At 41.8% G+C, this 24,363-nt stretch overlaps 1 protein-coding gene across 1 annotated transcript in view; it reads right to left on the reverse strand.

Moving 5' to 3' along the window:
- GRIN2D (glutamate ionotropic receptor NMDA type subunit 2D) overlaps positions 1-24,363 on the reverse strand; it is a 593,213-nt gene that overhangs the window by 81,823 nt on the left and 487,027 nt on the right. The window contains exons 9-10 of the mRNA XM_069740746.1: positions 3,565-3,725; positions 2,072-2,259 (exon numbers count right to left, since the gene is read on the reverse strand). Coding sequence (XP_069596847.1) covers positions 2,072-2,259; positions 3,565-3,725 — 349 coding nt within the window. The remainder of the gene's footprint in view (positions 1-2,071; positions 2,260-3,564; positions 3,726-24,363) is intronic.

Genomic DNA, 24,363 nt, shown 5'->3' on the forward strand with positions numbered 1-24,363 from the left:
TAATTGCAGGACTGATTGGGGTATATAGCTTTGCAGGAACCTTTAGTCAGTGACAGTTGTCCATTGTTCTTGAAGGATTCACTTCCCTGCTGGTCTCTCCAGTTTGCTGTGTTTTTCTACAAAGATAAGTCCTGGCATTGTTTTTGCTGTCCACCTGCTGTGGACCTTATAGTTTTGTGCATTTTCATGTTTTTTGTCTTGTCCAGCTTGGTCTGTGAAGGATTTTTGGCAGCCTAGCTATTTCTCTGGAGATGCAGATATACCCCCCATGTCTTTAGTCAGATGTGGTGATCCGTATTTTCTGCGGTGGATATTTTCTAGTGTTTTTATACTGACCGCATAGTACTCTGTTCTATTCTTTCTTTTTAGCTAGTATGGCCTCCTATGCTAAAATCTGATTTCATATCTGCGTATGTTTTTTCCCTCTCCTCTCACAGTCAATATTTGTGGGGAGCTATCTATCCTTTGGGGATTTTCTCTGAGGCAAGATAGGTTTCCTGTTTCTGTCTTTAGGGGTAGTTAGATCTTAGGCTGTGCCGAGGGGTCTAGGGAGTGTTAGGTACCCCCCACGGCTACTTCTATTTGCGCTGCTAGGTTCAGGGTTTGCGGTCAGTACAGGGACCACCTTCTCCAGAGTACATCTCATGCTGCTCCAAGGCCACCAGAACATAACACATATCCAAGCAGCTGCCAGAAAGCTGAAACCCTACACCATATTATAGTAAGTAAAACAAAATCATGTCACTAGAGCATTTGCTAAAATAAAGAAAAGTGTCCAACCCCATTAAATAAGGTGACAGTATGGTCAATTGGTTGCTGAGTCAGTACTCTCACTGGACCGCTAACCAGGCTCTCTTTTTGGCTGGAAGCCAAAAAATCTGGGTGACTTGAGGAAGTATCAGTCAACCTGATTAAGTCTGCATGCTTCGAGGATTGCTGAATCGAATGGAGTGATAATGACTAGAAAAACTTAGGCTGCCACTTCCTGGTCTGTAGAGATCACTTTTCAGTAGCCATTTCATTATCATCCCTGGCAGGACTGCAATGAAAGTTTATCCCAATATGCACAGCTCACTTTCCCACCTTCCTTACGCAATGATTGCTGCACATATCACAGAACCAACCTAGAACACTCTCAGAATCAATTAGGTCCATGTAACTAATGAAATGAAAATTCTGAACTGCTGCTAACTGTATCTCAGAAAATATGTCTGCCCCATAATAATTAGGTACACAAAGCACATAAAAACAATAATGTACAGGAAGTAGAATACAAATTTAAAACCAAAAACTAAAAGAAAAAATAAGTGATACATTCCCTTGAAAACTCCATAATTAGGGAAAACTGAATCAGTTAACATGGTCATAAAAAGTGTTTGTTTTTTTGTCCATAGCCCTCAGTCTACTAGATTTTTATTTGTTGGGGAACTTTTAAGGAAATCCGTCAGCAGGTTTGGCGATGTAATCTGAGGGCAGCATGAGGTAGGAGCTGAGACAGTGTTTCAATACAATCAGCAGGATATTATCACTACTGGACTACAACTCCCATGCATCCTGGTCCAATCACACCCTCAGCACAGATTAACAGCTTACTGCCAATATAGAATGTACACAGAGGTCCTGGAGTGGGTGGAGTTAGTTTTCTGAGCTCTGCTTCATGCTAAAAAGTCTAATTGTATCACAACTAGTGCATGCCAAAAACTAAGTGAGACATTGCTGAAATCAGCGTCTCTCCCTATTTTTTGGTGCTTTCATCAGATGAGGTAGCAAAAATGTGGCGACAGATTCCCTTTAATACCTGTAAGGATCATGTAATAGCAGCTATAAAGAGCATGCTTTGTAAGTTAAAAATAATCAGTCTAAAAAGCAACCACTGAATGAAGTCTAAAACACCATTGAGAAGTAAGGTGGCCCGAGAATGAGAAATAATAATGAAAAGAATAGATATATTTCAATAAACTTTTACATACATGAAAATGTTGAAAATATACATATTCAATTTTTGGTAATAAGTTTAGCAAAACGCAGAAATCAAATCTGAGAAGAAACCATAGAATGAAAAGATACGTACCATCTCCTAGAAATTGTAGCAATGCAAGATCGATGGGCCTTTTCCACTTAGAACCTTTCTGGAGAGCAATGCCGTAACCTGTGGTAGCAAAGACTTTTCCACTACCGATAGTAACAAGCTTACAACCTTCATCTTTCCGAGCCATGTAGTTCAATACCGCTGCATCATAAATAAAGGCATCCAGTTTCCTTCAAAAGAAAAAGGAGCGAGTAAAGGGACCTGAAAAACGCTCAGAAATAGCATGGTATTGATTTCGATAATGATGTTCATGAAGTTCTTGAGAACGATAACAGTGATTCAATAAATTCAACCGCTATACATACATTTGTCAACAATTTAGATCATAGTCAAAATGTTATAAATTAAGTGTCCATGGATAATGTTACATTCATACAAAATGTTAAATGGATATATTTTTGTCAACGGTTGCTTTATTCATTTGGCCTTTGAAGAGGAAAGACTCTATAGACTCAGAGTGGCTACAATGTAACTCTAGAGAATCATGCCCGATGCTCTCCAGAGTATACCTGTGTCCAAGCCAGGAATTCTTGGCACAAAGCCACCTGAGTCAGGAATACAGAGGAGCATACTTTAAGAGAAGAAATACTCCAGTGATGATCAGGAAAGTATATCTAAAACATTACTTTTATTCAGAATAATTAAATCACTAAATAGTGAGAAATGCATAGGTCCATCAGGTTCCTTGTGGATACGCTGTTCTCCCTATTTAGCGTTTTCATTATTCTGAATAAATGTGGAGTTTTACTTAAACTTATTTGGTCATTGTTGAAGGATTTCTTCTCTTCGAGTCCTAAATTTTAGGTACATCTGTGATCTCTTTTACCTGAATCATTTGCTCCAAAATAATTGCAAACTGTGGCAGAGGAAGAGATAGCCACACTCAGGTGACTTTTGATTGAATGCTCACATGTATATTTGTGCTTTTTAGTATGGAGCAATGCAGAACGATGGAGTAAATTAATGTATCAATATTTGGCCACCCTACTTGTCTATGAATGATCAATGGGTCACCAAGCTTTGACTTGTCTTCTTTGGATACAGCATACGAAGAGAGCAATCAATGGAGATGGACATCATGGTCGGAAGATTAGAAGGAACAAGGCAAATAAGAAGACCTGCAACCCGATGGTTTGATACTATCAAGATAATGTTGGAGAAGATCCTGGTGGACCTATCTAGGCTTCCTACAGATCGTTCATCCACTAAGTCCCCATGGGTCAAGACAGAGACGATCTGCTAAATAAATAAACTACTTGTCTATGTGCACAGCTAAAGGTGGCATGTTTGTGTGAACACTGTTACTATTCTGTGAAAACTGTTATGAATAATTCCAGTAGGTGAAAACAATATTACCAAATCAATGTCATTTCTGTATTGCACTTTTTTATGGTCTAGAGGATCTTATAGACTAAAATTATGATTCACACTTCAATAAAAGAAAGTGAACCAAGGTAAAGTATCCTAACACTCACCCTGTCTTGAGATTTTGCAGTGCGTCTTCCACATGCCGTTGGTTGTATTTGATCATGTAAGCGTGCATATCTGGGTAATTGCTTCTTATGTTCTTCTCGGTGCTCCCATTTGGTACTGTACCAAACTTCAGTGGAGGGTACTGCTCATGAGGTCTCTGAAACTGGGATCGTAAAAAACACATAAAGCTATTAAAATGATGGCAATAAAGCACATTTTGAAGAACCGTTAAATCTTTTTTCCTAACAATAAAAACTATTTAGTGTCCATTACATGGCCTTATGCTAATAATTCTGAGAGTAATAATGCACACGATTGAATTAATTTAATGTTTATACATGACACACAATAATCACTGGAAATAATATAACTTTGGTATAGTAGGGAGATATTAAATTTCCATCATGCACAGTATACATCAAGTGACCATTGCAGAAAAAATAAGAAAGGTTACTTTAGAAGTGCAGAGCTCTGTATGAAGAGGCATTTGTAGTGCAGAAAAATGATTAGTATTGCGAGACAATATTATCCTTTCGGCAAGAAAAGCAGAGCTTTTGTTGAAATTCTCTGTTAAAGTGAATTTATCAGTTTATTATATCACCCTATCTAAAGGCAGCTTATCACAGCTACAGGTCTGTACCCCTAGTACCTCAAAATGCCCCTGAAAATTATGATGTTTGTTTGCCAACAGAAATATGGGTCCAGTGGCATTCACGAGCCCGACATTGTACACCCTTACTCAACTGCCTGCAACAGATGTGGCATTTCCAAACACGCAATACCACCATGTAGAAAGATACATTGGGACAGAGAATTTTAACTCAACACCAATATTGATATGTTCAATGGTTTGTACTGCGCTAAGCGTATAGTTATAGAATTGAGGCCTTCAAAATGTGGTGCTGAAGAAGGATGTTATCAATACCATGGATGGCAAGAAGAAGAAACAAATCAATTTTGGAACAACTCAAGCCAGACATGTCAAGGATCCCCAAGCTACAACTTGCCTTCTTTGGACACATCATACGAAGAGAGCAATCATCATGGTCGAAAGAATAAAAGGATCAAGGCGAGGGGAAGACCAGCAACCCGATGGCTTGTTACTATCAAGATAATGACAGAGAATACCCTGGTGGACTTATCAAGGTTTGAACAAGATCAATCTTCCTACAGATGGTTCACCAATCAAGTTGCCATTGTTCGAAATCAAAAAATCGAGTTAAAAAAATCAAACTACATTTTGACTTATCAGGGGAGCAGATGGGCCTTCTTTTACTGAAAGATTTCTGTTATCTTTGCACTGTGCAGTGCTTTCTATTTGTGGTTCCGTTTCTATTTCTTTCCAAGTTATGTGTTGCCACTAGACACAATTTATGGGTTTTGAATTCTTTTTGGTTCAGCCCGGGGTTCAAGATAGCTATTAATATAAACAGGGATCTAGGAAAGCCATTTAATTGAAAAATGCTATTGTCACAGGGCTTCCGCGACAGAGAGGTTCCAAAGAACCGCAGCGCTCTAGGCCTCGTTCACACACGATGAACAGAAGCTCTTCTCCTGAATTCTGACCTGGCTGTCTTTTGCCAGCAGGTCAGGAGTTAAACCTAGTTGCTGAAGTTGCTGAGAGCTTGGTCTCTCAGCTGAATTGATTTTTGTAATCTCCTCTCCTATATAGACTCAGCTTTGTCTACAACAGTTGTCAGTGATCAGTTCAGCTGCCTGGCTTGGAGGTTGAAGGAGCATGGTGTATTAGGAGCTTGGAGGTTTATTTACAGAGATTGGTGTCTGCTGTTTTGGTTGCATGTTAAACCTGTTTTCCTTCCTAGTTTTTTCCTTCTCTTTCCTTCTATGTGTTACGTCTGTGGTTGTGTGAGCATTTGGTGAGTTTGAGACTTTTAGTTACCTTGTCTGTATACCCTGTTAATTGTTGTATTTATACACTGGTGCAGTCCACCTCCTATGGGGGGTGAGGGGGCCATTGATAGGGCCTGCACAGGAGATGGATACGCTGGCGGCTCAGGCCTCCTAACCATCATAGGTACCCCTGAGATAAGGGAAAGCCAGGGCCCCATTATAGTGGCAGGGACAGGTGCGAGTCCCAGTACGCCGTCCTGCCCCTTTATCGCCGTTAATGGCGTGACAGCTATAACATACAATTATACACTGGTATGCTGTAGTTTAAGAAACAAAAATACAAAATTACTTTTCAATCTATCATATGACTATAAAAAGATAATTTACTAGATTTACCTCAAGTATATTTGACAGCAGTTTTATAATTGACAAACAGGCAATAGACTATGTTAGTCTGAAACCAGATGTCTCTCTGGTCCAAGAGTGAAAGCTGAAGGTGTATCTGCTAGACAAGTACTTTGCTTGGGAAGCCTGAATTATACGCAGCTTTATGTTTTATCATGCCATTGTGTATTGCGCCTCCTTTAAAGTGTACTCAAATTGTACATGAGGGCTGTTTACTCCTAATAAAATGGAAATAAAGACCTTTTGCTTTGAGAACATATCGAGAAAGGTTTTATTGGAGCAATTTAAGATCTATAAATAAATGGAAAATAATGCAATTCACATTGTAATCTTGAGCATGAATTTAATTGATGGAAAAGAAAGTAAATGTTATGTCCTGTTCAGAAAAGTAATTGAAGAAGTAAAATGAAGAAAAAGTTAGGCAAGAGCCTTTCACTATCCATCTGTGTCTGAAAACATTATTTTGTTCCATACAGTGGTATGAAATACAAACAAAATTTAGAATAGTAATATAGTTCAGTAAATCTAGACTTTATAGACATTTTTGAAAGGGTAAGTAAAAGCGTAAACAATTTTTATATGTTACAGCCCTAATTAGTGTTGGTTGAGGGTTCATTCCACCAATTGCGTAACTGAAAGGGCAGAATTTCTTAGCTAATACGCGGAGCAAAAGCAGAGCATCGTGGAGATACCCATGAACTTTCCATTGTGTTCATGCACTAATTAGTCCATGTTTGAAGATAAACTGGGTTCTGTTTGCACTTGGTTTAACCAATCAGTGGAGGACTGACGACCTGGATCACTATTATTCTAAGCAGCTGCTGATGATGAGTAATTTAATTTGAATCATTCACATATTTTGATAGTTGTTTGGTGCAAATCCAGCAAAATCAATGACATCCATCCAGCCTTTTCCTGGATTCAAAGCGGAGGGGAAAGGATTAAAAAAAAACATTACAGTCACCTCTGCCCTGCCCTCCCCATACCTGTACTGATGCCGCTAGGTCTCTGATTGTCTAGTTCTTTTTTGTCTTCTATTTTCTGTATTCTCCACTATATATTTTTTCTGTGCATCCGGTCACTTCTGGCCAGGGCTTCTGTCCACTAGGTTTCATGTGACTGCATTTGGAGTGATGTATGTAATTAAAGGGAATCTGTCAGCAGTTTTTTACTACCTCATCTGAAAGTAGCATAACTTAGGCAAAGAGACCCTGAATCCAATGATGTATCACTTAGTTTACTGGGTCAAGCAGTTCTAACACAATCAGAATTTATATATTTAGCAGTACAGTAGAGCTGAGAGAGCTAACCCCACCCAAATCAATCTCTTTATGTACATTGTCTATTGACAGAGAGCTGCTTATCAGAGGAGGGGGCGGAGTTGGTCCAGCATGCATGCACTGCTGTTACTGCAGTAGTCCAGGCAATTATTGTCACCAGGTGATAAAACCTTCATTGTAAAAAAACAACAACACACAGCCTGACATGTGACATATTGTTGAAATCTATGTTTTAACCTCTACCCCATTCTGTCCTCAGTATACACAGCAAAAATTTGCCGACAGATTCCCTTTAATGATGTACATCACACCCATTGTAATGTTTTCGGGCCGAAAGTACCATGTAGCTATCTGCCACCATTTGGCTGTATCAATGTAGAAACAAATTACAATCTGTTTTTTGTAATATTCAAGTAGAATTCAATTTTTGCTCAGATAGATTTGATCCTTTCTAAAAGTCATGGATGCTGGCAGGTAGTAGGCATTTCACAGGGAACCCTTGTGGTGACCACAGATTACTTACATGACAGCTGGATTAGGTCCTGCTGGTTGATCCACACCATCTCTATTGTATTGAATGGCTCATAAATATTGATTGATGGGATCAAATCTCAAAATGTCCTGATAATAAGGATGGGATGATTTTGATCATATTAATTGCAACTAAAAAATGAGTATATTGTTGGTATTAATAGAAGATTAACATGCTATGGCCAAAATGTCTGATTAGAGGAGACATAAACCCTTATCAGTAGTGTTGAGCATTCCGATACCGCAAGTATCGGGTATCGGCCGATATTTGCGGTATCGGAATTCCGATACCGAGTTCCGATATTTTTGTGATATCGGGAATCGGTATCGGGATTAATATTCATGTGCAAAATAAAGAATAAAAATAAAAAATATTGATATACTTACCCTCTGACGCGCCCTGGTTGTCACCGCTGCAACCGCCATGCTTTCGTTGCAAAGAATGAGCGCGTTAAGGGCCTTCGATGACGTTGCGGCTTGTGATTGGTCGCTGAGCAGTCATGTGACCGCTCACACGACCAATCACAAGCTGCGATGTCATCGAAGGTCATTAACGCGCTCATTCCTAAGAATAGGATAGCCATCATTGAGCAGGGGCGCCATATCCGCTGACCAGTAGGGTACTAACCTCTGCTGTACAGGCAGGGTACAGCGCAGGTACAGCTCAGGCAGACTGTTCATCATATTTTCCCAATAAACATAACATTTCTTATTATCAGGCATGGGGACTCACCTTTCCACTGACCTTATAGACACCTACTTTCCTTTTTTCTGACTGTCCCTATAATATATTAAAGTGTCATCAGGTCCCTTGATGATATGAAAGTTGTCTGTCCGTCACTTATTAGGGTATCCCAGCGGGGTCAGTCGTCGTCGAGCGGTGGTGCCATTCTCATACAGAGTCTTTTATTGGGTGCCAACCTCTGCAGGTAGGTAGATGTACAGGTCAAGCACTATCTATAGGGTGGACATAATGTGCACTTTCTTGTATGGTGTATGTTACTTTATGTTGTTTGTCCACTTTTAAATTGAATTTTCATTAAAGGTTAATACTTTTATCAGTCAATATTGGGTATTTTTCATGTTGGACTAGAAATGGAAACAAGATAGCTGATGACAATTATTTTCCAAAAAACTAGAAAACACACAGTGGCTTAAAAGAACAGTACTCCCACAGGTGGGGGAGCAGAGAACACACAGCAACTTAAAGGCACAATACTCACACAGGTGGGGGACAGAGTACACACAGCAGCTTAAAGACACAGTAGTTCCACAGACGGGGCAGAGTACACACAGCAGCTCAAAGGCACATTAAGGTCTCTCACAGTGATCAAAATGAACCAATAGGAAAAAATCTCCATTGTTGCCGGTACCAGCCGGCAGATCTCATCTGGCGCACTGAGCAAGCATACATACGCCGATTTTTTTCCAGAAAGATGATGTGGAGGGCTGGGGGACAGAGCAGGAGGGTCAGGGTATGGGGGAGGTATCAGTGGGGTCTCGGGGTACCCCATTTCTCTCTTCTCTGAGATTTTTTGACACTAGAGGGCTCTATACCCTTATTTCTCGACGCTGAGGAATAAGTACCCTTAACTGTCACCGTTAAAAAACTTATCTGCAGTCGTTTTAAGGATTTAATGATACCACTATGTGATTTTACTGGCATCATTAAAAGTTATATATTAATGGGATGCTCCAATGCTGCATATATAATGCTATGAAAACAAGCCCAAATCATCACTGCTTCATCACCATGCTTATATGAGATGTTTTTGCTGATATGCAGTGTTTGGTTTTTACCAAATGTGGTGCCAGGAATTGTGCTCAAATATCTCCACCTTGGTCACGACTTTCCAACATTGGTCCAAACGTCTTGTGGTTTGCTCAGGTGCAGATTTGCACACTGTTGCTGTTTAGAATAAAAGAGGTAATCCACCAAACAAGCTATACTTTTTTTAATCTTCTTCCAATTATACTGTCATAAACTTAAATATTTACATGCTAAATGAGGCCTTTAGTGTCTGAGCAGTAGCTCTTGTTTTTTTGCAATTTCTCTGAGCATAGTTTGATCTTGGGGTGAATTTTCTGGGAAGTCTACTCCTGGGCAGATTATCAACTATATTAACTGTTTTCTATTTGTGATTAATTATTCTCACTTAAATAATGCCGGATTGCTTGAAAATGGCCTTATAACTCTTCAAAGGTTGATGGGCAGTATATATTGCTTCTTTATGACCCATGCTGATGTATTTTCTCCTTGGCATTTTGTACAGACATGCCTGGATGCTCCAGACCAACAAACTCCCAAAACATCTGCTTTTATAGAGGTGGTCATACTCAACGGTGAGAAATTAATCAATGGCATATAATTAAAAACACCTGGCTCCTACTTACCCACTTAATTCGTATGTAGGCAAGATAGGTTTACTTAATTTTTCACCTATTAATTTTGCCTTTCTGCCTAATTTTTGGTAAATAAATAATGACATGGTGTTGTGGTTCATCTGAGGTTGAATTTACCCAATCTAAAAACCTTCTAAATAGCTGAAATTTGATAATTTTGTTCTGGTACATAAAACCACAACGTATTTAGTTTAACTTTTGATTCTATGGCATGAGCAGGAAACAGACACCAAATGTTAGCGTGAGAATCTAAGATGTTTTAGGCTTTTATAATATTAGGAAAGAGTTGCTAAAATCATCTACTTTGTAGGCAATGTAAACTTAAACTAGGCAGTTTTAAAATAACACTAATTTATTACAGTAAATTATAATAAACCCTATATATGACAGATATCATTTTGACAGATTTTTAGACTCTTCTAGTCTTTACCTATCAGCTTAGTTTGTATCGGAAATTTGCAGCATTTTTTTTTTTACTTAATATGGTCTTGTATTTTCCTTTGGTACAAACATTATGCCCAGTCCTGTTAAACCTTGCACCTTGTAGAATAAGACACAGCCTAAAACACATGACAAATGTGCTGTAAGGCATCAGTATAAGTCAAAATTCTTGGTATAAATTGTATAAAAACTCTGGCTCATTAAGGTAAATTTCCCCCACTTTGCTACACTTAAACCTTATTTCATATACAGTACATATAATAAAATAGCATTTATGATTAGAATTTTGGGGAAAATTTACAACATTGAATATTTATATATACATATATTAAAAATGAGCAAATATTTGTTCAAGTGAAGTTGAATTCTGCTTGAGTTTTAAATCTCCATTTTCGATGATATTTTTGTCATTTCAAATTTAGCAATTGGTAGCTAGGGTTGAGCGAAACGGGTCGTTCATTTTCAAAAGTCGCCGACTTTTGGCAAAGTCGGGTTTCATGAAACCCGATCCGACCCCTGTGCGGGGTCGGCCATGCGGTACGCGACTTTCGCGCCAAAGTCGCGGTTCAATGACGCGAAAAGCGCCATTTCTCAGCCAATGAAGGTAAACGCAGAGTGTGGGCAGCGTGATGACATAGGTCCTGGTCCCCACCATCTTAGAGAAGGGCATTGCAGTGATTGGCTTGCTGTCTGCGGCGTCACAGGGGCTATAAAGGGGCGTTCCCGCCGACCGCCATGTTACTGCTGCTGATCTGAGCTTAGGGAGAGGTTGCTGCCGCTTCGTCAGAAGCAGGGATAGCGTTAGGCAGGGTCCATTAACCACCAAACCGCTTGTGCTGTAGCGATTTCCACTGCCCAACACCACCTTCGGTGTGCAGGGACAGTGGAAGCTACATTTTTTTTTTTTTTTCCTCAGCGCTGTAGCTCATTGGGCTGCCCTAGAAGGCTCCCTGATAGCTGCATTGCTGTGTGTACGCCGCTGTGCAATCCAACTGCTTTTTTCAAAGCACAAATCCTCTTGTTCCTTCCTTTCTGCACAGCTATCTTTTTGGTTTGTACACACTTTTTATTTAATTTGTGCATCAGTCCACTCCTTATTGCTGCCTGCCATACCTGGCTGAGATTACTGCAGGGAGATAGTAATTGAAGGACACTCCCTGTTTTTTTTTTTTTTTGTGGGAGATTAAGATTGACATTTCTGCTAGAGTGCCATCCCTGTCTGTGTCATCTCGCACTCAGTGGGCCATAGAAAGCCAATTTATTTTTTTGCTTGATTTGGGTTATAAAATCTACCTGAAAAAATCACTACATCAATCAGTGGGAGAAAAATATTGGCCTCAGGGCTTGTGTGCCACTCTTGACTCCTGTGTGCATCATCACTCACTCAGTGGGCCATAGAAAGCCTATTTATTTTTTTGCTTGATTTTGGTTCTAAAATCTACCTGAAAAAATCACTACATCAATCAGTGGGAGAAAAATATTGGCCTCAGGGCTTGTGTGCCACTCCTGACTCCTGTGTGCATCATCACTCACTCAGTGGGCCATAGAAAGCCCTTTTTTTTTTTTTTTTGCTTTATTTGGGTTCTAAATTCTACCTGAAAAAATCAATAAATCAATCAGTGGGAGATTAATATTGGCCTTTGGGCTTGTGTGCCAGTCCTAAGCGTGCCATCTCTCTCTCTCAGATAGTGGGCCATAAAAAGCCTATTTATTTTATTTTTTTTTTTATTGGGTTTATAAATTTTCCCTGGAAAAAAAAAAAAAGTGGGAGATTAATATTGGCCTCTGGGCTTGTGTGCCAGTCCTGAGCGTGCCATCTCTCTCACAAATAGTGGGCCATGGAAAACCTATTTATTTATTTTTTTTTTGTTTTATAAATTCTCCCTTAAAAAAAAAAGGGAGATTAATATTGGCCTTTGGGCTTGTGTGCCAGTCCTAAGCGTGCCATCTCTCTCTGTCTCTCAGATAGTGGGCCATAGAAAGCCTATTTATTATTTTTTTTATTGGGTTTATAAATTTTCCCTGGAACAAAAAAAAAAAAGTGGGATATAAATATTGGCCTCTGGGCTTGTGTGCCACTCCTGACTCCTGTGTGCGTCATCTCTCACTCAGTGGGCCATAGAAAGCCTTTTTTTGTTTTATTTGTTTTCTAAATTCTCCCTGAAAAAATCATTTTATTTTCTTTGGTTTCTAAATTCTTCCTGAAAAAAATCATTTTATTCTATTTTTTTTTTTCCTAAAGTCTCCCTGAAAAAACAAAAAACAAAAACAAATCAGTGGGAGATTAATATTGCCCTTTCTGCTTGTGTGCCAGTCTTGACTCCTGGGTGTGCCATCTCTCTCTCTCTCTCTCCAATTGTGGGCCATAGAAAGCCTATTATTTTTTTAGATTGATTTGGGTTCCAAAATCTACCTGAAAAAATCACTACATCAATCAGTGGGAGATAAATATTGGCCTCTGGGCTTGTGTGCCACTCCTACTCCTGTGTGCGTCATCTCTCACTCAGTGGGCCATAGAAAGCCTTTTTTTGTTTTATTTGTTTTCTAAATTCTCCCTGAAAAAATCATTTTATTTTATTTGGTTTCTAAATTCTTCCTGAAAAAATCATTTTATTCTTTTTTTTTTTTCCTAAAGTCTGCCTGAAAAAAAAAAAAAAAAAAACAAATCAGTGGGAGATTAATATTGCCCTTTCTGCTTGTGTGCCAGTCTTGACTCCTGGGTGTGCCATCTCTCTCTCTCCAATTGTGGGCCATAGAAAGCCTATTATTTTGATTAGCTTGATTTGGGTTCCAAAATCTACCTGAAAAAATCACTACATCAATCAGTGGGAGATAAATATTGGCCTCTGGGCTTGTGTGCCACTCCTGACTCCTGTGTGCGTCATCTCTCACTCAGTGGGCCATAGAAAGCCTTTTTTTGTTTTATTTGTTTTCTAAATTCTCCCTGAAAAAATCATTTTATTTTCTTTGGTTTCTAAATTCTTCCTGAAAAAATCATTTTATTCTATTTTTTTTTCCTAAAGTCTCCCTGAAAAAAAAACAAAAAAAAAAACAAATCAGTGGGAGATTAATAATGCCCTTTCTGCTTGTGTGCCAGTCTTGACGCCTGGGTGTGCCATCTCTCTCTCTCTCTCCAATTGTGGGCCATAGAAAGCCTATTATTTTTTTAGCTTGATTTGGGTTCCAAAATCTACCTGAAAAAATCACTACATCAATCAGTGGGAGATAAATATTGGCCTCTGGGCTTGTGTGCCACTCCTGACTCCTGTGTGCGTCATCTCTCACTCAGTGGGCCATAGAAAGCCTTTTTTTGTTTTATTTGTTTTCTAAATTCTCCCTGAAAAAATCATTTTATTTTATTTGGTTTCTAAATTCTTCCTAAAAAAATCATTTTATTCTATTTTTTTTTTTTCCTAAAGTCTCCCTGAAAAAAAAAAAAACAAAAAAAAACAAATCAGTGGGAGATTAATATTGCCCTTTCTGCTTGTGTGCCAGTCTTGACTCCTGGGTGTGCCATCTCTCTCTCTCTCTCCAATTGTGGGCCATAGAAAGCCTATTATTTTGATTAGCTTGATTTGGGTTCCAAAATCTACCTGAAAAAATCACTACATCAATCAGTGGGAGATAAATATTGGCCTCTGGGCTTGTGTGCCACTCCTGACTCCTGTGTGCGTCATCTCTCACTCAGTGGGCCATAGAAAGCCTTTTTTTGTTTTATTTGTTTTCTAAATTCTCCCTGAAAAAATCATTTTATTTTATTTGGTTTCTAAATTCTTCCTGAAAAAATCATTTTATTCTATTTTTTTTTCCTAAAGTCTCCCTTAAAAAGAAAAAAAAATCAAATCAGTGGGAGATTAATATTTACATTTGTGCTTCAGTGACAGTCCTGCATGTGTGGCATCTCTCTCATTTGTTGCCACCAACAACAGAGTGTGTAACATTGTGCCTGATTTTCGTTGTGGTCTCACTCACCTGTAAAGGGGTAGCTAAATCATACTGAAGTTATAGCTCACCATGTAATTTGTGTGACAGCAACAAATACCGTTAGTTTGTTTACGTTTTTAACCCTTGTCAGGCTGCATAATTTTACAACCTTAACAGGCTGCATAGGTACAATTGTACCTTCACATATACCTCCACTGTGGGAAGACTTTACTTGGTTTCAGAAACTAAAGTTCATTCAGCTACAAATGTTATGCTGATATCTATTGTTCAGTGTTGTTACTGGTCACTTATGTTGCTGTCAATTAAGTTAATTCAAACTGGGAGTGGCTTCTACTTGTCTTCCTGCCTCCCTCCTCTCATTAGCCATTTTGCTGTTCATCTCATTGCTGTGAGCACACATTTCTAGGCTTGTGAAGTCTTCAATTTCTTGGAAACGAAGGTAGGAAAGTCTCACAGCATCTAACAGCCAGTTATACCTTTATTCTCATTATGTGGGGACAGAACAGTCAAATTGTCTTTCAGCCTGGACTTGGCTTACATATATTTTGTATGAAACTTATCACTATAGGTATAATTTTTATACGAAAAATGGATAATAATTAGTATCTACATATTGTTTTACGATGTTTTATTTATATTCAGCACAAAATACGAAGCCAAAATTCATCTAGCAAGTCATCATGAGTGATAGTAATGCTGGATCTAGTTTCCGCCATAATCCAAGAAAACGTATTTGCAGGTTAGTATAATTTTGTGAAAAGCCAATAATGTAGTATTTCGGAAAATTATTTATTTTACATTTTTTCATATTTACAGATTTACGTCTGACGAAATAATGCGAATGCTAGAAGAATCTGATTCTGAGCATGAGGATGAACCATATGTTCCATCTGATGATGAAAACTATGTACCACAAGTGGATGTTACTGAAGAAGATTCAGACATTGAACAAGAAATGGTCATAGAGCATGAAAATGAATACGAATCAGACGAAAGTGTTGAGGATGATTCTGTGCCTCAAAGTGCAGGCGACATTTGGACTGCTAAGGATGAAACTCAATGGTGCAGTAATCCACTGCCAAATGCACAAACAAAATCTCGTAATGTCCTACGACAAAGAGGTGGCCCTGCAGCAATCAGCAACCTATATACAGCAAAAGAGCTATTCAAGTCCATCATGACTCCCGAGATGTGTGACATCATATTACGGGAAACGAATCGAAAGGCCAAGAGAGTTTGTGATGCTTACAACAACGAACTGGTACAACGTTTTCCTGATTCTTCCAAACGGCCACCACAAAAAACATTCAAGCAATTTACTGAAACTGAACTTCATGCATTTTTGGGCATACTGATTGCTGCTGGTGTGCACAGAGCCAACAAAGAGAATCTGGAGGAAATGTGGAATGTTGCTGCTCTGCCTCTTATACGTGCAGCCATGTCTCGTGACCGCTTCAAGATGATACTCAGATTTATCAGGTTTGACAACGAAAATACACGTGCAGAACGTGTGCAAACAGATAAAGCTGCACCAATACGGGACATCTGGACAATGCTGAACAGTAATCTGGAGAGAGCCTACAAGCCATATCATTGTATCACCGTCGACGAGCAATTATTTCCATTTAGAGGTCATACTAAATTTACCCAGTATATACCTTCAAAACCAGCTAAATATGGCATAAAGATTTTCTGGGCTTGTGACTCATCAAATGCCTACCCTTTACAAGGTCAGCTCTACACTGGGAAACCAACTGATGGTCCTCGACAAGTAAACATTGGAGAACGAACAGTATTGGACCTAGTGAGCTCGTATAAAGGCTCTGGAAGAAATGTCACCACCGATAACTTCTTTACAACCATGGAACTAGCTAAGGTATTGAACTCCTGGAACATGACACTAGTTGGTACAGTGAGAAAAAACAAAAGGTTCCTACCTAACAACATGCAGCCTGCCAAAGAAAGGCCTGTATACTCGACAAATTTTGCCTACAATCATGATGCAACAGTCTGTTCATATGTACCAAAGAAGAACAAATCAGTCGTGCTTCTATCATCTATGCACATGACGGGAGAAGTTGAAGAGACACTAGCAGCCAAGCCAGAGATAATAAAATACTACAACATAACAAAAGGTGGCGTTGATGTTATGGATAAAATGTTGGGAGAGTACACTGTGAAACGACGAACATCACGTTGGACTTTGGCATTTTTCTACAATATGATTGATGTCAGTGGGTTAGCATCCTACATCATCTACAGAGAACACAATCCAAGCTTCAGGGCAAAGGATCAACGAAGAAAGTTCCTGAAAGATCTCGCAAATCAGCTGTGTATGATTGCAATTGAAGATCGTAGTACAAACAAAATGATAATGAGAAACCATTTTCTTCGAGGTGCAGTAGAAATGGTGCTTGGACGATGCATTGTGGTAGCATCGCAGCCAGCAGCTGGCCCCAAAATACCTCATGGTAGTCGTGGACCCTCCCCTGTTGTTGGTAGTTGCTATGTCTGCAGAGACCTGAGGCGAAAACAACGCAAGACTAGAAAGTCTTGTGTGGTTTGTGTGAAACCCATTTGCGATGAACACTCTGTAGCAAAGCCAACATGCATTACTTGCAAAGAAAATCAATAAAAAAAAGTTTCTTACATTTTCTTTTATAATGTAAATGAACAGTTTTTAACTTGTTTATAATAGTTAAATAGCATTATCATTAAAAAAAAATTTATGCTTTTTCCCTTGCATTATCTTCATTCAAAATATATGAGGTACATTTGTACCTATGCAGCTTGTTATGGATGCAAAAAGATCTCGACCCCTTATCTCGGAAGCGGGTGGAGATATTTTATTGAAATTTGGCCAATATATTCTGGACCAAAAATGTAGAGATGTCACGAAATTTCAGCCCTCTACGTCTTTTCAAAAAAAAGTTATTGCAATTTTAAAACGGAATAGTTACAATTGTACCTATTCAGCCGGATAAGGGTTAAAACAATGAGGAAGTATGGATGAAGAGGTCGTGGCCGGGGGCGTTCATTGTCAGCTGGTAATGAGGGTAGTGGTAGTGGTGGAGCATCAGCTGGTCGTGGGAAAAAAAATATTGCACCTAAGTCTGGAGCTGTGGAGCCAAGTTCGTCGTCTGGCTACACAAGGCCTCGAACGCTCCCTTTTCTGGGAGTAGGAAAACCGCTTTTAAAGCCGGAGCAGCAAGAGCAAGTTTTGGCTTATCTTGCTGACTCAGCCTCTAGCTCTTTTGCCTCCTCTCGTGAAACTGGTAAATGTCAAAGCAGCGCGTCGTTAGTGGATGTTCACGGTCAGGGACAAGTCGCTTCCTTGTCCTCTTCAGCAAAAACAACAACAGAGAAGAATGCAGCAGGCGACACAACGGGTTACTCCATGGAGCTCTTTACACATACCGTCCCTGGCTTAGAAAGTGAAGCAGTTAACAGTACATGCCATTACAAGTTGAATCTGACATGGAGTGCACTGATGCACAGCCACAGCCAGACTACTATGCTGGTCCTTTGACTCAGACCACAACATTGCCCTCGCAGGGTGCTGATCAAGAATCAGACCCTGATGAGACTATGTTGCCCCATCACGAACGCTATACCACCGACCGACACGGTGACACAGACGAAGTTGCACGCGAGCTACAAGAAGAGGTAATAGATGACCCAGTTCTTGACCCCGATTGGCAGCCATTGGGGGAACAGGGTGCAGGCGGCAGCAGTTCTGAAGCGGAGGAGGAGGGGCCGCAGCAGGCATCAACATCGCAACAGGTTCCATCTGCCGGGCCCGTATCTTGCCCAAAACGCGTGGCAAAGCCAAAACCTGTTGGAGGACAGCGTGGCCATCCGGTTAAAGCTCAGTCTGCAATGCCTGAAAAGGTATCCGATGCTAGAAAGAGTGCAGTCTGGCATTTTTTTAAACAACATCCAATTGATCAGTGCAAAGTCATCTGTCAAAAATGTTCAACTACCTTAAGCAGAGGACAGAATCTGAAAAGTCTCAATACAAGTTGCATGCATAGACATTTAACCACCATGCATTTGCAAGCCTGGACTAACTACCAAACGTCCCTTAAGGTTGTAGCACCCTCGGCCAATGAAGCTAGTCAGCAACGCAACATCCCTTCCGGCAGTGTAGGGCCACCATTTTCCGCACCACCTGCAGTATCTGTGCAGGTTTCTTTGCCAGGCCAAAGCAGTCAGGGTCAGGGAATCACCAGTTTCGTAGTAGGAAACACTGCATCTAGGGCACCGGTGGCAACAATACCATCTCCCACCGTCTCTCAGTCTGCCATGTCCACCGGCACCCCCGCTAGTTCCACGATCTCCAGCTCTCCAGTCCAGCTCACCCTACATGAGACTATGGTTAGAAAAAGGAAGTACTTAGCCTCGCATCCGCGTACACAGGGTTTGAACGCACACATAGCTAGACTAATCTCGTTAGAGATGATGCCCTACCGGTTAGTTGAAAGCGAAGCTTTCAAAGCCCTGATGGACTATGCTGTACCACGCTACGAGCTACCCAGTCGACACTTTTTTTCCAGAAAAGCCATCCCAGCCCTCCACCAGCATGTTAAAGAGCGCATCGTCCATGCACTCAGGCAATCTGTGAGCACAAAGGTGCACCTGACAACAGATGCATGGACCAGTAGGCATGGCCAGGGACGTTACGTGCCCATCACGGCACACTGGGTAAATGTGGTGGATGCAGGGTCCACAGGGGACAGCAAGTTTGGGACAGTTCTGCCTAGCCCACGGTCTAGGAAACAATTGGCTGTAGCTGTTCGCACCCCCTCCTCCTCCTCTTCATCCTCCTGCAGAAGCGAGAGCTCGTCCACAGACCGCAGTCGCACAACCACTCCATCCGCAGCTGCCACTGTTGCACACCAGGTCTCCCATTATGGGGCAGCTACTGGCAAACGTCAGCAGGCTGTATTGGCTATGAAGTGTTTGGGCGACAACAGACACACCGCGGAAGTTCTGTCCGAGTTCTTGCAGAAAGAAACGCAGTCGTGGCTGGGCACTGTAGATCTTGAGGCAGGCAAGGTAGTGAGTGATAACGGAAGGAATTTCATGGCTGCCATCTCCCTTTCCCAACTGAAACACATTCCTTGCCTGGCTCACACCTTAAACCTGGTGGTGCAGTGCTTCCTGAAAAGTTATCCGGGGTTATCCGACCTGCTCCTCAAAGTGCGTGGACTTGCTCACATATACGCCGTTCGCCCGTACACTCCAGCCGTATGCAGACCTATCAGCGTTCTTTGAACCTTCCCCAGCATCGCCTAATCATAGACGTTGCAACAAGGTGGAACTCAACACTGCACATGCTTCAGAGACTGTGTGAACAGAGGCGGGCTGTTATGTTTTTGTGGGAGGATACACATACACGGGCAGGCAGTAGGATGGCAGACATGGAGTTGTCAGGTGTGCAGTGGTCGAAGATTCAAGACATGTGTCAAGTCCTTCAGTGTTTTGAGGAATGCACACGGCTGGTTAGTGCAGACAACGCCATAATAAGCATGAGCATCCCCCTAATGCGTCTGCTGATGCAAAGTTTGACGCACATAAAGGATCAGGCGTCTGCAGCTGAGGAAGAGGAAAGCCTTGATGACAGTCAGCCATTGTCTGGCCAGGGCAGTGTACAGGACGAGGTAGCGGGCGAAGAGGAGGAGGAGGACGAGGAGGATGATGGGGATGATTATATTTTCAATGAGGAAGCTTTTCCGGGGCCACTGGAAATTGGTGGCGCGGCAAGGCCGGGTTCTGGTTTTTTGAGGGACACAAGTGACGTGGATTTGCCTGAAACTGCCCCTCAACCAAGCACAACCGCAGATTTGAGAACTGGAACTTTGGCCCACATGGCGGATTATGCCTTACGTATCCTCAAAAGGGACACACGCATAACTAAAATGATGAATGATGACGATTACTGGTTGGCCTGCCTCCTTGATCCTCGCTATAAAGGCAAATTGCAAAATATAATGCCACATGAGAACTTGGAAATAATATTAGCAACCAAACAATCAACTCTTGTTGACCGTTTGCTTCTGGCATTCCCTGCACACAGCGCCCGTGATCGTTCTCACATGAGCTGCAGGGGCCAGCAGACCAGATGAGTTAGAGGGGCAGAAATCAGAAGTGGCGTTGGCCAGAGGGGTTTTCTGACCAGGTTGTGGAGTGATTTTGCTATGACCGCAGACAGGACAGGTACTGCAGCATCAATTCAAAGTGACAGGAGACAACATTTGTCCAGTATGGTTACAAACTATTTTTCATCCCTTATCGATGTTCTCCCTCAACCGTCATTCCCATTTGATTACTGGGCATCAAAATTAGACACCTGGCCAGAATTGGCAGAATATGCATTGCAGGAGCTTGCTTGCCCGGCAGCTAGTGTCCTATCAGAAAGAGTATTCAGTGCTGCAGGTTCAATACTAACAGAAAAAAGGACTCGTCTGGCTACCCAAAATGTAGATGATCTAACCTTCATTAAAATGAACCACAACTGGATTTCGAAATCTTTTGCCCCACCTTGCCCGGCTGACACCTAGCTTTCCTATGAAAAGGTCTTGCCTGTGGACTATTCTGAATGCCTTTTCCAATCTCGTAATTTTCTGCACCTGATTGTCCAGCATACGACATGTTTACACCTCACTAAATGGCCAAACTCCCCACACGGGGCCGTGGTATCGACACTTGGCGACAGCACCCGTGAGAGTGCAGTTTGTCTGAAGAGGTGGGTGAGCCCGCTTTTGGTCGACGGCACTGCCACTGGGTCCCTCCTAGTACAATAAAGTGTCTCTGGCGGTGGTGGTGCGCACCCAACGTCAGACACACCGTTGTAATATGAGGGGCCCTGGGCCTGTACCGCCGGCCACAAGACAGTTTCCCCCCACCCCAGCTCAAACAGTGCTCTACCACTTGCAAAATTATCTCACAGCTCCACCAATGTTTAGTCTATGCGCTGACATCCTTCAATGCCTGCCACTGACAATACCATTGTATTGACATTTTTGTTATGTTAGGCCTTCGATGCCTGTCTGTGGTCACTCCTTCCACTAGGCCTCCACTGACCACACCACTGCTGCCCGTGTACCCCTGTAACCAATTTAAAATTGCCTACAGCCATGTGTTATTATTTTAGGCCTTCGATGCCTGTCTGCGGTGACTCCTTCCACTAGGCCTCCACTGACCACACCACTGCTGCCCGTGTACCCCTGGAACCAATTTAAAATTGCCTACAGCCATGTGTTATTATTTTAGGCCTTCGATGCCTGTCTGCGGTGACTCCTTCCACTAGGCCTCCACTGACCACACCACTGCTGCCCGTGTACCCCTTCAACCAACATCAGAAAATATAAAAATAAGTATTTTGCTTATAAAAAAGAAAATACTGGAGAGATATCAAATGCAGACATTTTAACATTAAAAACAAACACATACAACAAAAATCTGGTACAGTACTAAAAATGGCCACCAGCTACAATAACTTTCTCCTGCAAGTAGTTAACTGAAAGGTTTTTTCAATTTTAAACACAGATATGGCATCCACCGAGTGTTGTCCTGTCGCGTCTTCTTTATATTATTGCCAAGAAGATGCAAAACAATGAAAATAATAAAATCATTATTTACCAAAAAAATAGAGTAAGTCAAAACCACATTGCAAATAAACATTCATTACAAATAAAGAAGCAGGGCGCGTCCGAGGGTGAGTATATACCTAATAAGAATATAATCACCCTCGGACGCGCCCTGCTTCTTTCCGACAGCCTTCCTTCCTAAGAATCAGCCCTTCCGTGGTGTAGAGAGAGGGTTTGTTACACTCCAAGGTGTTCCCCAGGTTGCCTTTCCTGAGCTTCGATCTTCCGGCTCTCGTTTAGTAGTTGTTGGAAACTACGCTGCATTGGGCCTACAAATTGGGTATGGGGTGTAGAGAGATGGTGTGTTCCACTCCAAGGTGTTCCCCAGGTTGCCTTTCCTGAGCTTCGATCTTCCGGCTCTCGTTTAGTAGTTGTTGGAAACTACGCTGCATTAGGCCTACAAATTGGGTATGGGGTTTAGAGAGATGGTGTGTTCCACTGTAGAGAGATGGTGTGTTCCACTCCAAGGTGTTCCCCAGGTTTCCTCGCCAATGCTTCGATCATCATGCTCTCGTTTAGTAGTTGTTGGAAACTACGCTGCATTAGGCCTACAAATTGGGTATGGGGTGTAGAGAGATGGTGTGTTACACTCCAAGGTGTTCCCCAGGTTTCCTCTCCATTGCTTCGATCTTCCGGCTCTCGTTTAGTAGTTGTTGGAAACTACGCTGCATTAGGCCTACAAATTGGGTATGGGGTGTAGAGAGATGGTGTGTTACACTCCAAGGTGTTCCCCAGGTTTCCTCTCCATTGCTTCGATCTTCCGGCTCTCGTTTAGTAGTTGTTGGAAACTACGCTGCATTAGGCCTACAAATTGGGTATGGGGTGTAGAGAGATGGTGTGTTACACTCCAAGGTGTTCCCCAGGTTTCCTCTCCATTGCTTCGATCTTCCGGCTCTCGTTTAGTAGTTGTTGGAAACTACGCTGCATTAGGCCTACAAATTGGGTATGGGGTGTAGAGAGATGGTGTGTTACACTCCAAGGTGTTCCCCAGGTTTCCTCTTCATTGCTTCGATCTTCCGACTCTCGTTTAGTAGTTGTTGGAAACTACGCTGCATTAGGCCTACAAATTGGGTATGGGGTGTAGAGAGATGGTGTGTTCCACTCCAAGGTGTTCCCCAGGTTGCCTTTCCTGAGCTTCGATCTTCCGGCTCTCGTTTAGTAGTTGTTGGAAACTACGCTGCATTAGGCCTACAAATTGGGTATGGGGTGTAGAGAGATGGTGTGTTCCACTGTAGAGAGATGGTGTGTTCCACTCCAAGGTGTTCCCCAGGTTTCCTCGCCAATGCTTCGATCATCATGCTCTCGTTTAGTAGTTGTTGGAAACTACGCTGCATTAGGCCTACAAATTGGGTATGGGGTGTAGAGAGATGGTGTGTTCCACTCCAAGGTGTTCCCCAGGTTTCCTCTCCATTGCTTCGATCTTCATGCTCTCGTTTAGTAGTTGTTGGAAACTACGCTGCATTAGGCCTACAAATTGGGTATGGGGTGTAGAGAGATGGTGTGTTACACTCCAAGGTGTTCCCCAGGTTTCCTCTCCATTGCTTCGATCTTCCGGCTCTCGTTTAGTAGTTGTTGGAAACTACGCTGCATTAGGCCTACAAATTGGGTATGGGGTGTAGAGAGATGGTGTGTTACACTCCAAGGTGTTCCCCAGGTTTCCTCTCCATTGCTTCGATCTTCAGGCTCTCGTTTAGTAGTTGTTGGAAACTACGCTGCATTAGGCCTACAAATTGGGTATGGGGTGTAGAGAGATGGTGTGTTACACTCCAAGGTGTTCCCCAGGTTTCTTCTCCATTGCTTCGATCTTCCGGCTCTCGTTTAGTAGTTGTTGGAAACTACGCTGCATTGGGCCTACAAATTGGGTATGGGGTGTAGAGAGATGGTGTGTTCCACTCCAAGGTGTTCTCCAGGTTGCCTTTCCTGAGCTTCGATCTTCCGGCTCTCGTTTAGTAGTTGTTGGAAACTACGCTGCATTAGGCCTACAAATTGGGTATGGGGTGTAGAGAGATGGTGTGTTCCACTGTAGAGAGATGGTGTGTTCCACTCCAAGGTGTTCCCCAGGTTTCCTCTCCATTGCTTCGATCTTCCGGCTCTCGTTTAGTAGTTGTTGGAAACTACGCTGCATTAGGCCTACAAATTGGGTATGGGGTGTAGAGAGATGGTGTGTTACACTCCAAGGTGTTCCCCAGGTTTCCTCTCCATTGCTTCGATCTTCCGGCTCTCGTTTAGTAGTTGTTGGAAACTACGCTGCATTAGGCCTACAAATTGGGTATGGGGTGTAGAGAGATGGTGT

Source organism: Ranitomeya imitator, chromosome 10, assembly GCF_032444005.1.
Source record: "Ranitomeya imitator isolate aRanImi1 chromosome 10, aRanImi1.pri, whole genome shotgun sequence".
In the NCBI taxonomy this organism is placed as follows: Eukaryota; Metazoa; Chordata; class Amphibia; order Anura; family Dendrobatidae; genus Ranitomeya; species Ranitomeya imitator.